This window comes from Takifugu flavidus, chromosome 6 (genome assembly GCF_003711565.1).
Source record: "Takifugu flavidus isolate HTHZ2018 chromosome 6, ASM371156v2, whole genome shotgun sequence".
NCBI classification, from domain to species: domain Eukaryota; kingdom Metazoa; phylum Chordata; class Actinopteri; order Tetraodontiformes; family Tetraodontidae; genus Takifugu; species Takifugu flavidus.
In genome coordinates, this window is record NC_079525.1 from 10,134,212 (window position 1) to 10,148,825 (window position 14,614).

The 14,614-nt window shown below is 40.5% G+C and overlaps 1 protein-coding gene across 3 annotated transcripts in view; it reads right to left on the bottom strand.

Moving 5' to 3' along the window:
* Nucleotides 1-14,259, bottom strand: part of zcchc7 (zinc finger, CCHC domain containing 7) — a 34,506-nt gene extending 20,247 nt beyond the window's left edge. The window contains exons 1-3 of one of the 3 annotated variants that reach the window (XM_057034983.1): nt 14,140-14,259; nt 12,002-12,573; nt 11,432-11,663 (exon numbers count right to left, since the gene is read on the bottom strand). In XM_057034983.1, coding sequence (XP_056890963.1) covers nt 11,432-11,663; nt 12,002-12,517 — 748 coding nt within the window. In that variant the 5' untranslated portion in view covers nt 12,518-12,573; nt 14,140-14,259. The other 2 variants (XM_057034982.1, XM_057034984.1) reach the window with 2 other exon arrangements.
* Between the last annotated feature and the right edge of the window lie 355 nt (nt 14,260-14,614).

A 14,614-nucleotide genomic window follows, 5' to 3' on the forward strand; every position in this document is an offset into this window, starting at 1 on the left:
GAGCTCCTAATATGGCTCCGTCATTGCTTCTTTCAAATACAGTTTATAAATACATCAAGCTTTTATCAGGTAAAGTTTGAAGTATGAGACACACTTCAGAAACAGAACAAATATAGTTCCAATTACTATTATCTATGGCTGCAAAATAACTTCCAGTATGTGAATGTTTAGAATATGACATCTAAAAAAAACACACACTGACAGCAGCATGAACCGTTTTTAAAATGTTAAGGTTGGAAATTCCCTTTCTGAAATGCAAAAATATAACACGGGATTCTCAATCTATTAACCTGATGGAGCGAGCATTGATCTCCCAGGTCACGTGACAGCGCTAAAAGTGTGATGTCATGGCTTCAAAATTTTCTACTTTCTATCTGGGGTATAAAAAAAAAAATCAAAGAAAAAGAACCTGACCGGCACATCGGCCAAAATATTCTGAATAGTCTTTACATGCCATCTGAAATTAAAAGTGGGGCCTTAAAAGTACAGACGTGGAAGAGGAGAGAAGAAGAGGAAGAGCCGGAAGCAAGGAGGCAGAAGAGGAGGTGGAGAAATGTGTGGACAGATGGCGGAGGTTATGCCTGGCTGAAGGGGGCACGACGGACAGAGGCTGGTTGGAATGTTCCGTGTGTGTGTGTGTGTGTGTGTGTTCTTGGATGAAACACCACATCCCCTCCCCACTTCTCCTAAAAAATCCCTTCTTCTCTCTATCAGGGCCTTTTCCAACCCTCATTTTGACTTCCCATGATTCCCTCATGTCAAATCCACTTCTTGGCTCAGTTGTTTCCATCTTGGCTAAAGATTATTTAGTGATGAACAAACTAATTAGTTCTTCCTGCATCTGACTGACAGGCAGGTGAGCCTAAACTTCAGATAGAGTCCAACAACAACTCGCTGTCAAAAATCTTCAAGTGTGTGTTAAAGACACCGAGCAGGGGAGGCAGAACGGCAGGGGAAGAAAAGGAAGCGATTGTATTTACTGTCATTTAATTTGCTCCCCTCTGCTCTCTCCACACCTCGCTCTCTCTGACAGCTAATAAAAAGTGGCAGCTTTCTTGACAAGCCCATTTGAATTTGGATTGAATAATATAACTGTAGCGTTTCCCACATAACGCAACGGTGCCCCAGCTCCGGCTGCCCTTCGGCTTCCTCAGGGGCCCTTACGTCATGTAGTTAATGCCAGGACGCTAATGAATTCCAACAACTATCTACCATGCCACTCCCATATGCCAATCTTTCCATCTGAGCCCAAACCTCCCCTTCTGCCTCTCCTTTATTCCCCCTTGCTGCTTCCGTCTCTCCTCGCCTCCCTCCTTTCTACCTCCTCCTCTTGTCTTACCTCACAACTCTCCCTCCCTCTTCTTGGTAGCAGCTAAATCCCATTCCCCAAGGGGCAGGCTAAATTGAATTGGTGTGTTTATATGAACAACAGGGCCGTTGCTTTAATATACCTTAGAGTTTATGCCTAATGCCTCCCTGCTAATACCACTGGAGCTCGCTGAACTCACTCAACACACATCACTTATGGAAGGCATAAAAGAGGCGGAACGGTGAGGGAGGGGGATGTAAAGATACTCCAAGTGTGTGCTTGTGTAGGTCCGCACGAGAAGATGAGCCAAGAGATCCATTAAGACTGTACAGCCTAACAAGTTATCGGTCTCACCTCCTGAAGATCAACCTGCACGAATACAGTTACACACCAAAAAACTCTCAAATATGGAGCATGAAGAAAGGAAAGGGACAGAAGGCCTTTTTTTAAGATTAGTGAGTAATGCTGACTAAATATCCGGATATTTGGATGAGGAAATCAGTCATGCTCGTCGACTTGCAAACATCCTCCATTTGCTGTCAGCCCCCCCTCCCTCCTTCATGCTTTTCTTCTCTGGCCCTGTGTCACCCAGCTACAAAAGGCCCACAGTACAAAGGAGAGACGCAGGCCTGAGACACTCAAACCAATTACTATTGATCAATCTGTACTCAGGAGGAGAAAAACAAAGCTCACCTGCACGCACATGCAAATGTGCCTAGATAAAGAAAGTCCGGTCAGCGAGGGTGCTACTTCAAAGCTCATTTGTAACAGTGCGAGTTGTCAGTGGCAACACTGCGAAACTTTTTTTTACTATTTTCCATGATCCACAAAAAAGCTGAAGATTTCAACTCTTGCCGATAACATTTTCATTATTACTGGTACAAGAAATCCAATATAGCAACATATACAGCAGTGCTGTTAATCACAGGTCTTCAGTATTTTTGAAAGAACATGTATTTTATTCAGCTGCTGGTAAAAATATTATAATTGTGAAAGATGAATAGTATAATAAGATTGCATGTGTTCAAGTGTAGTGGAAATACTGTGACCACTAAGCTGATTTTCTTCATCTCTTCACCGTTTATTCTAATACCTGATGAAATTCATCATTTTTACTCTGATGAGATGAATGTACAACTAAGAAGGAAAGATGTATTCTATGTAATTTTGTTTCAAACATACAACACTCAGACAGCTCATGCAACACAATCCCTGTTAAGGAATGAAAAGACCTTTGAGTTTTTTTCCGAGGATTTATTTTAAGGAATAATTTATCCCAATTTTGGATAAACAATATTAAAGACAAATTATTCAAATCTGAATTCTTAAAGAGTATAAACTATTTTTATTTTCAAAAACAGATATAGAGACCGATATCTTGAAAACAAGAAAAATGCTGTTAATTATTATTTCACAGATTATGTTGGAGCGCCTACATTTTTTTTTTACTAGATAGAAATTTTACATGTGCTCAAAATTCTAATTTTATTCTGGGGAGACTACAATAATAGAAAAAAATCCACAATTTAAAAAAAATGACAAGACCAAAACTGGCTGGACTTTGTGGAAAAACCTTGATCAATATTTAAAATCCATAGAAAGCTCAAATGGTTGTCTGGGATAGGATTCCAGGCAAAAGCCTATAAGTTAGGAAAGCCTTGCAGTCTCTCTAACTCTCTGTCTCACTCACACACAGACACACAGACACACACAGACACACACACACACAGAGCGAGGTTGTGCTGAACACTGCATGTTGTCGGGAAGCTGCACCAAAATATCAATGACTTCCCTGCACATTGGTAACTATCTCCTTTCCCCTGATTTTATCCTCAATAATTAATTTTCCCTCCCAATGCAGACTCCGGCTTTATCAGCAGCTTGGCCCCAAAATCTCAACATTCCATTTAACCATAATCCTATAAAGGGGCTGCCAAGGTGTGCTAATGCCTGAGTGAGTGCACGAGCTGAGACTCTCAGACACTCACTACAAACCATGTTAATAGGTGTCCAAGGACAACCAAGTATGTGTTTACCAACAAAACCTAAGTCAACTCTCTATTAATTACCAATTAAAACATACAAACACATTGCACTGCTAATCAACAGGAAGTGAACATATGCAGGATGTAGATACAGTGCAGACGGTTAGGTTTGACCCCACAGATTGCAGATGCCGGATTAGCAAAGGAAAGCCTTGAATCCCGACCCCATGAGCCCAGCATAGCAACAGCCACGTAACCAAGGTTTGATCTCGCTGAAAGGGAGGATGGACAGGAATGGGAGTGGAAGAGTAAAGAAAAGGATGGTGGGAGGGGTGGGCCAAGAGTGTTGGAGGAAAGTGCAGACGAAGAATTTAGGTTTGGTTAATAATGAGTCCTCAAATAGCCACATTAAAATTCAATATCGCTGACGGCAAAAATGGATTAATATATACGGCTTCACTGTTTTTAAGACTTGGCCAGACTGTGATTTCATTGTTACGTTCACATCTCCAACAATGCCAAAAAAGAAAACTGTAAAATTAGAAACAAAAGAGAGACTGAACTAAGACCTAAAGAGCTGACTGAAATTTCCCTCCATTGTTCAGAAAAGAGGTGACATTTTTTTCATTTAAACGCTGGGATGTGCCTCCCCGGTGCCACCAAAAGCCTGGCATGTAAAGGCTGACTAACTGGCAAACTCTGATATACAAATGGGCCTCCTAATTAGTACATTACTGAAGGCAGGTGGGAAGAGAAGGTCAAGCATTTAAGCTTAAACACACACGGTATTTACTACACCAGCATCATGTATAATGTGAAAGACTGCTGCACTGGGGATCAAAAAGGTCAGCAAAGATGGAGCAGACAAAAAAAGGAACAGAACGAGTTAAATGTGAAGTGTTCAGCGATAGGGATGGGCTGAAATATGGTGCGTGCCAGCGAGGCCAGACCAGGCCCAGCTGGTATCTGTCTGACGAGTGCCTTAATTAAGAGACACGGGAAGTCTTAGAATGACCACATACACACTGGCTGCAGCCTCTGGAGAGGAGACGGGCACACTTGTGTGTCTGTGTGGTGCACTGCCAAGATTCTCGCCCTCTCTCTTACCACCCCCCACCCCCACACACACACACACACACACACACACATGATCATCCTCTGAGACCTCAAGAAAAAAAAACACTGCCCAGTTATTATTAGGCATTTTTTGCATGCCGGAACACATGTACAAACCAACAATGTGTATATTTGTGTACTTGGGGTTGTCCTACTGTTGACTGTTGAACGGAACTTTTTTTTACTTCCACCTCTAACAGCTGGACGTGAGATAAATGTGGCCAGAAAAGCGGGAGTCATTTTTTCCTTCAACCCTCTCTCTGACACCCAAAACATATTAATATTAATATCGATATTGCTCCAAACCCTTTTCTTCCTCAAGCTCCCCACCCCAGACAAAAACCCCACCACCCTAGGCTAGCAGTTAATAAAGCCCTCTTGACATCCCCTCCCAGGTCAAAAAAGAAAGACAATAAGGAGAAAGTGTCCTGGCCAAATCAGTGAAATAAAATTAATGCAGTCCCATGGGACCCCCCCCCCCCCCCCCTCCAGCCCCCCTAAATAATTTGATTTCCTATTAAGTGATTGCTTAATTATAATAACCATTATTGGTAATTGTAAATTATTTTTTTCTCTCTGTCACATTTCTCTCAACCTCAAAATGAAAGGGGTATAAGTTAAAATAAAATAAATGGCAGTAAATAAGTAAATGACTAGCGCAGGAGAACGGAGATGGAACTCAACTTTGATTCAGTCACACATGAACGCTACCCTTGTGTTTTCTCTGCATTTCTCTAAAAATCCTGGGCATCCTGTAGCTTTAGGGCACAATGTCTGTTGCAGGTCTCCTCAGACTAGAGTTCCACTCTCGATGGGATATCCTGCTTAAATAAAGGTTAGAGAAGAAGGCTAGGACCCCCACCCCCACACTACAGTAGCGTCTCCCATTTAATACCCTTCTCCTCAGGCTACAAACACTATAAAGATGTACTGTCCACAAAACACCCCACAGTTAACTCTTTTTCTTGTAAATAACACATTAAAAAAAACAAAAAAAAAACATGGTAATGTTAAAACTTTGTTCCTGTGCGGTACGGCTTGGTTATTGGGTTCACCTTATGTGTGATGAGCCTGACATTGATGGGAGAAAGTCCACACATAGACATACACACACCTTTACACTCCAACACCCTATCACTTTCACTAAAGCCTTTCTTTCATTAGGGCAAATCCATATACTCAACTCTACTGTCAATTTTATTTAGTTAGCATCCACTTTAAAAATCTAAACATCGTCCTTCCACAAATTAATCTTACTTTAAAATACCCAAGCAGCAGTGAGTGTGTGTTTAACACATTTTCTACTTGATTACATGTAAGTGCTACCCAAAAAACTCTGAAGAACAGTGTCATTAATACAAATGAGCACCTGCAGCTGAAACCACAAATGTCTGTGGGTGTTTTCAGTCAGTTTCCAATAACAAAAAAAGAGAAATTTTCATAAATTATTTTGACAATGACAACTTTCAGACAGGAAGCTTGTCCCTTGCAGATGAAGATGACTGTTGCATAAATAAACTCAGACTGGAAAAGAAGAGAAATAAAAATTCTTTACACAGAGAGAAAATCTACATTGTCTTTACATGAATATGTAAATGTCTTGTTGCATTGACTTAGAGCCTTAAATTTGCTTTCTATCACATTGAGAATATGGGACAAAGATGTTTTATCCAACCTGGAGCAGCAACATTGAAATGAGTTATGCTTTTTAAAAAATAAAAATATACAGCGTGACGCCAACATTAGCCGGTGAAGGCGAACATGAGGCTCAGAAAGCCTAACGGGCCATCCGAGTCCATCTCATAGCCTGGAAACAAAGTGAACAACATTCTGACGGCCTGTGTTGTCCAGCTTTGCCGCTCTTGTCTTACTTTCCCTCAATCAAATGTCGCCATTGCTTGTCCACCTCATGCTCGACGGGTGGAAAATTAATATTAACCGGCTATTTCTGATCGAGTTTAAATGATTCCCGAGTTGCTTTTTATTACCATAAAAAGACACGAGGATGCACAACAATTGGGAATCCAAGAGACGGAAATAATGTCCATTCTGTTTCAATAAACATACCGTGACCAAAAGATGTCATCTGGCTTGAACTACTTTGTCTTTAACGGATCAGAATATACAGATTTTCCGACCACGGTAAAACCACACCGAACCAGCAGGTTTGTATTGTATTGGGCGTGATTGGCAAGTACCTGGTATGACAGAAAAACACACTGGGGCTTTCCAGTGTATTTTAATATAACTTTGATTAAACATGCTAATAATACTACCAAGTTTAGTTTGGTCAAATTTAAATTTTCTCTGTAAAATTGCATAATACAAATCAAACTATGGTACAATGATTTCTGTGCGTGTGTGCGTGCGTGGCTGTTCAAACACATTGTGTGGGGGTGTGGGTGTGGTGTTACACCTCGTGTAGCACTGGGCAGTCAAGATAAGAGCTGATCCTATCCATGGCTCTCTTCTGCACCCGCACACACACACACACCACACACACACAGCACACACACCTCCTGTGGTACCCAACACGCGGTTGTAATCTCATTTTTACATTCCTGATGCCCGCAGCTATAAATCCACATAGAAGCCAACTAAATCCATACTTCCCCCTCTTTGTACAGTACACTGGCATGTGTGGTAAGGCAGGCTGATGAAAGGCCGACAGCAGCATTATTCACTTGCACATGGTTTTAGACGCTACACAACTGCTTTAGACACACATTAGAAGACATGAACTTACCTTCCTTCTTTGTGAGATAAATCTAACCTTTTGGTGCAAACACACAAACACACTCTTCTCTCTCATCCGAGGCTTTCAATAAAGCATGCGCACACCCACACGCTCACGCCGAGATGTGATCGGCCACCCTGATAGCAAGCCAGAGCTGATACGCTAAGCCTCAAACAAAGTTTGGTGTGCATTGACCAAGACCGAGGGGACAAAAAATGGTGCAAGAACTGCGGGGGTGCAGAGGGGGAACTGTGACCACTGAGTCAAGTTTAACCACTTACAAAGTTTAGCTTCAGCTCACCCCGCCTACACACTGCACTCATTCTCACACGCAGACACACACACCTCTGTGGGTGGGAGAGGTAGTGAGCTGGACTTTGCAAAGCCTGATTTTTTCCTCACTTGTTCCATCTGGCTGCTACTCCATGGCTGTTGGACAGACAGACAGTCCTTACTCAACCCTTTTTCTCTACTATCTTTTCTCCTTTGCTTATCCGGCGTCCTCGGAGATCCACCCACCGGCAGCTGCCCACTGTACAGCCAGGGGAAAGATAGCAAGTGTGGGCGAAAACATTTGATTCGATGCAAACAAGTGATGCTGCTTGGAAGTCAGATGCAAGTCAAAGCTAAAAAATGGATGGATGGTTTCAATTTCTGTTTGGCACAAGAGGGAGACGAAGTGTAGTAAATGTAATTTGATGGTGATTCGGTGATGGAGTTTAGGCGTACAAATACTATTAGTCACTGCTGCAAGAACCCGTTACTCTGATGCAAAGTCACACACTTCAACACGGACACAAATCAAACTAGGACAATAAAAGCACTCGAAGAGCACGGGACTCTGCGCTGCAGGTACTTGGAGAGAGACCCCAGTTGTCTTCCTTAAGGACACCCTACCCATTAGAGATGCATGCCGAGGCCATGGTGGTTAATTCATTGTGGTACTCTTGTGTTCTTGAAGGTGGAATAGTATTGTTGCCCATCACCGAAATCAGTTCCGTAATCAATTCCCAATTTAGCGGTTTAGTTTGATTAGCTTAAGGTTCAAGGAGTCAGCCGCAGAACTTATAGATAACTACTGTACCAGTTAACCAGTAGAAGTATATATATATATATTTGGTAGTTAGGGATGAGCCAAGCCGATCCAGTATCAAGTGCCAACACTAACGTAGTTCACATATCAGAAATTTCCAGTCCAACCAGCATAAATTTCTGATCAATGAGTTATTGTCTGTGCTTTTATGATGTCTGCTGAAATGACCAAAGTGACTCCTGCCAGCTGTGCTGCTAACACTCTAGAATGGATTTTCTTCACGGAGGTTTGTGTCTTGAGACACCGGCAGCTAGCAGGCTAGCACTGAGCAGCGTGGAGGTAGCGAGCTTTTCCATACAAAATGTCCACTATGTGTACGCTCAAAACGACACAAAGCTAGACAGCAATGTGCAATGTGTCCAAAGCCAGTATGCAGAGAGGTGAAAGCTTGGTTGCAATCTACAATACCATGAACATAATCAAACATTTGAAAAAAAAATAAAAATAACTTAAGAGAGAGAGCACAAGGAATAATTTTGTTGTTAACGTGACTTCTGTTTTTCTGATCTCATACTATAGTCAAGATGCCTTTTGGGACATGCATTCATACATATGTATTTATTACAGCCTCATATAAAATAAACAATAACGATAATATTAAAGCAAACAGAGCTCTTTTTTGCAGATATCCAAATTCAGGTATTGGGAGTGGAAATGGAAAAATGTGGGTCATCGCATCCATAGCAGTAATAAGATGAAAGTCCCTGTGGAATTCAGAAAAACATCAAAATTGTAATGATCTATTCCTTGGCCCACTATCAGCGTTTGAAAAAAACTTCATCAAAACCCTTTTACATCTTTTCAAGTTATTTTGCTTATTTTACAGACAGACAAGCACCAGCTGTCAAATAAAGTCATCTCTTGGTGGAGGGAAAAAAAAAAGCAAAATCCAACGAGGCCACAGGAGTCAATGTGGAACACAGTATAAACTGTGCATGCAGACACCAGATAGTTGGTGTCAAACACCCCAGTGTTAAAGAAATAAGGGTGTAGTGGCCACAAAAAAATCATCCAGACATCTCTGAACTAGAAATTTGCCTTCTTCCATCCTCTTTCAATCTAGTCCAGCCAAAAGAAAGCCAAATCTTAAATCTGTAAAGTTGTACAGCCAGACCTTTGTAACGATTCTGTTACATTCCAATGAAATATTTCAAATTATTTAGGTACAAAAATAAAAGAAATACCATTTATGTGGTCTCATTCACATATCTTTAGTCAAATTTAAAGTCCACTACCCAAACGTTATTCTAACTCTTTAAACGTAAGAGATGGACTGTGAAACTCCATATTTAAAGCACTGTAGGATACAAATTTAATTTGATTTAATTTGAGTATTACCGGTTATTAAAAAATATCCTCAAACTGTCACACCACCATCTGTGTTTGTCCTATAAACACTTTAACGTTTCAATGAAAATGTAGTTCTCCGTGTAGGCAGAAAGACTCTTCAAAAGAACAGATTTATCTACTTAGCAAGTGTGCTATTAATGGTAACTGTAAAGAGTTTTATAGCTGTTTACAGATAACACAGGTATGTGTTTTCTGACACAAGATTTGTTTCAAAAAGCAGTAAATAATATAATTTTCCTAAGCTATCTGTATTCTGCAGGTTCTTTCATATTCCAATGATACTTTTTGTTAAATTACCACTACTCACCTCTGTAGGGACGCGCTAGAACTCCAGCCAAAAATAGCTCAAGGTGTCTGACGGTGAGACATAAAACACATAAGGTCCTTCGTAAAGTGCCCATAAAAAATTGGACAACTTTCTTTAACATAGAAAGGAAGCCTCAAAAAAACAGCATGCTGTTGGTCGCTCTAAGCAATATCATTTTATTACAAAATTATAAGAGGGCAAATGTTTGTCTTATTGTTAGCCACACAAAAAATATCTGCAATATCTGGATTTTCTATCCAACCCTAACTAATGTGACAATAGATCTTCTAAAAGCAATGGGCCAATGCCGAAATTAACCTGTAAACAATTTTCACCCGCACACAATTCTGCATTAATCAAAAATACAGTAACAACATATTTTAGTGAAGCTCTGTGGCATTTATAAATATATATAGTTATTTTTTAAGGAAATCAGTTATTGAAATCAAAACTTGTGATGTAAGTTTCTATAATTCTACATTTCTTGCTTTCAATTCCCTTATTATTTTACCCAAACCATCCCCCATTCCTCTCTTTCCAAGACCCTCTGTCACCACACCCATGACCCCCCATGTGCAGACATGAGGTCAAGCTCCAAAGATCACAGAAAGAAGCCAGACGAAGGCCAAAGAGGGAGAGAAAGAGAGACAGGGACCTGAAATCCTTCTTTCCTCCCAGAAACTGGGCCAAAACCTCAAGCCTTCCCACTAGATCCAGACCCCCTCCTTTAGCCCAGTTGTGTGGTGCAGAGGCAGTGAGCACTCTTGCAGAAACATCAGCCCAGGGAAATTCAAATGAGAAAGAGTGAATGAGAGAGAGAGAGAGAGAGAGAGAACAATAGTGACAAAACAGGGCAAAAAATGAAATGGGAGAGTGTTAGGTAGAGGAGAAAAGGGGGGCAGCAGAGGAGACAGAGAGGCTGCTGAGGCTGCAGGTTAAGATAATGTGCAGATCTGAAGAGATTTGTGGTGAATATTTTTATTCATTTTTGATTACTCCCATCTCTCCCCACCCCGTCTCCCTCTCCTCCTGAATTGCTGTCTCTCCGTTTGTTTGTTTTTGGCATTAGTGTTATGACTGTTGGTGTGTGTGTACACATGCATGTTGATTAGAGTTGGAATATTTTATCAACACAAATATTCACAATCTCACGAGCCCTCGTGCACATATCAAAACATAATGCACACAAACATACTTAAAGATGCAGAGAAACGAGCTAGCAAATTCCTAATACATTGAGAGCCCGGTGCTGTATGTAAGGGTGTAACAATCGGATTATTCCTTCCTCAGTACTAACAAAGATACTTTGCACAGCGTTTGGACTTCAAATGATAGAGAATAGTGATGAAATACAGGTGTAGAATAAGCCGCACCAACAGTTTGACATGCAAGCTCCTTGCTGGGCTGACTGGTTATCTAAGAACTGCAGGTGAGTCAAGTGTAGCAAATGAGAGGGGCTGTAGAAAATAGTCATTGTTTTCATTCTGCACATTGTACATGCACAAACAAAAAAGGGAAAGGGGGAAAAACTCACCCGCATTACTGTCGAACTTTCCTTCAAGGTTTAGTGAGATGGACTGGTCCCCGTCCTGATTTCCTCGGCCCAGAATCATCCAGTTCTCCAAGTCATCCGAGTCATCCGAATCAGACAAATCTGATGAATCAGATGAGCCCAAATTGGACCCTGAGTCTCCTGAATCAGAGTCTAAGCTGCTAGAGTCCACGCTCAAGAGCGTACCAAGAGCTCTGATGCTTTTCTGGGTTTCCTAGTTCAAACAAAAATCATGTACAGGAACAATCAATACAATCAAGATTTTTCAAAGCAAAGGGGAGTTAAGGACATAAACAACGCAATTTTACACCACAACATTTAAAATACTACAAACACCATAAAACAAGCTGAAGGACACAAGCTTCAAAGTTTTGGCTTAAGGGACACAGAACATGGGCTCTTATGATATTTCTTCTTCTTTTTTAAATTGTGAATAGGCGAGATTAGTTTGTAAAGTCAGCAAGACCAATTAAACAAGTTATCCATCTCCGAACACGCTGTGCATAAATAGAAAGGCTGCAGGTCACATATAGCTTCTTGTACCGCATGTACCTGTTGAGAAGGCGTTGAAGTCTGCCTCCGCTGTGACCTGTGCTGCTTTAAGTTGCAGACACCTGTGTCATCACTGGAATCGTTGTCATCAGAGACAGAGATGACTTCAGGACTGGAGTCAATCACGATGACCTCCTCAAAAGAAAATGTCAAATTCTGCTTTTCAGGATTAGTTTTTCTCTTCTTTTTAATGGATTGCTTTATTTTCTTTTTATTCAGGTCTATATTGTTTGCATCTGGTGACAGAACTCTTCTTTCTTCATTTTCTTTGTCCCCATCTGCAGGTTCTGAAGTTGCCTCCAGCTGCTGAAGGACTTGTCCCTCTGCCTCCTGGACTGTGTCCACCAGCTCTCCCATGTCCCCAGCATTTGAAGAGTAGTGGAGTTGGCTGTAGAGACGGAACTCCAACTCACTGTTGATTTCTGATGCCTCAGAGTCCCCTTCATCCTCTTGATAGATGGCATCCTCCAGATCCTCCCCAACATGGTATGGACTGTACATCCCGCCAGACCACATGAGGCAAACTCATAGATACAGACGTCAACTCATAACAGGAGCTGAAGTTCAAAGACCTGTAGGAATCAAAATATCACAAATCAGAAGATCAGGGATGAAACTTTTTTACTAGAGCAAGAGAACACACACCATCAGCAATCAGAGGAAGACCAAAGACTGATCTTGTTCTGAAATCCATAAGGACTTGTTAACTAAATCCTACTGGGAACTGACTTAACATGAATTGAACTCAACTTACCGGTAGTTTAAAGCAACTGGTAATTGGAACAGTATACATTGTATATCTCAGTCAAACGCAGCTGAAACAGAGAAAGGAGCACTGGCCCATTACTCTGTCCAGTCCTGCGTGTCTGTGCCATGATGGCTGGAGATGATTGGCTCCCAGTCACGGGCTGGCCACTGGAGATTATAAGGATGGAGAAAAGGGTCTTCCTGGATTTTAAAGGACGGGAATTGCACTTTGGCAGGGCCCAGAGACAGAAATCGACAATGTTTTTTATTTTACGGTGCAGCCTGTTCGTAGTGATATTTTGATTGCCATGTGTTTACAGGCTCTTCAACAGCTTTTTAGCATCCGTTAATGTGGCAACAAGTTCTCCTTCATAGCACAACAGTATAAAAAATAAAAATACAAATTCAGAAATTTTATTTTGGTTCAGCATTTTAAGGGTTTTAACGGTCATTCTAGTTTGCATACTGCCCACTATTCCATTTCCATATTCTAAGACTTGTTATTGCTTTCTAGTTCTAATCCTTATATTATGAGCACATTAACTGGTACTTAACTGATCATTATTTTTTACTTAATTATTACACTTTGTTTTTTAATTATACTGTAACTTTTTTGAGTTATACATTAGAATTTCTCACACCTTAACTTAAGAAACTAGCATTTAACTTTGTCAGAATATCAGATCCACCTATAACAGTCATTATCAATCATAACCAAATGGTGACAACAATGCTGCAGTTTGTAGGTAGGTAATAAACCGAGGTATGATTCCTTCGGCCTATATTCTGCATCATTTGTTCATGGAGATATGAATGGAAAAGAAGGCAAATGTTTGTAATAATGATGTGCAACTAAGCCAGTTGTGAGCTCATGTGACATGTAGCGGGTAATAAAATTACAAGCTTATGTCTCATACGTTGAGACATGTTGGTTACACGTAACATATCAGACATTTACCGTTCCAGATTATAAAATATGAAGATCTGCACTTTTTGCTATATTAACGTTAACCCAATTATGAATTCTAAGTAAAGTTAGCCTTGTAATTGCCAGAGATACATAGCATGTAGCTCTTGCCACAGCTACATGCTATGAGCTAATGCACAACATGGCCCTGAGTTAGCTATGTCGAGAGCGACGTAGTTAACTATGTTTTTAAAAAAGTGAAAACAATAAAACTAAACACAAAGCAAAAACTTCTAACAAGCAATTTGTAATTACTTCCATGCGTTGCGATAGTAATTCCTAGCGTGTCTCCCCACGTGTCTGAAGCAGAACCGCCGGATGTAAACAATGAAGCGCTTACGTCACAGACAAGAACAAAACTGGAAATAGTACATTGCAGTTACTTTGTGCGTAGAATACTTAATGTAACAAAGGATAAACTCACCCGACTAACAAACTGGAGGTTTAAAACGGACAGGAGACGTTCTGCGGCTTTACAGATACGGACACAAACAACTTCCGGGTTCTTTCAGGCTGAAAAATGGTTGGCTGAGCATAACGTTTCACTGTGTGCCCCTAAGGTTTGTGAAGAAGTTTTGAGAGTACCATTTAATCTTTTAAAGGGTCGCTGAGTATCAAAAATTTAGTAAAACACGACGCATGTTTGTATTTGTTTGGAAATCGAATCAAAACATTGCCTTAACTATAATGTGTATGTAAACACCGGGCAAGTTACTCGTTTTTGCAATAATATAAAAACTTTTTTTTGCTGCTTAGAAATATTTTTTTATTATTTTTTTTTATTCTCTGACTTTCTTTTGTTTAGACATATTTTGTCAGTTACACTTTACTGTACCAGCCTGATGTACTAAATGTTATTTATGTTATGGTTGAATGTCAAGTGAAATTAAATTCCTTCT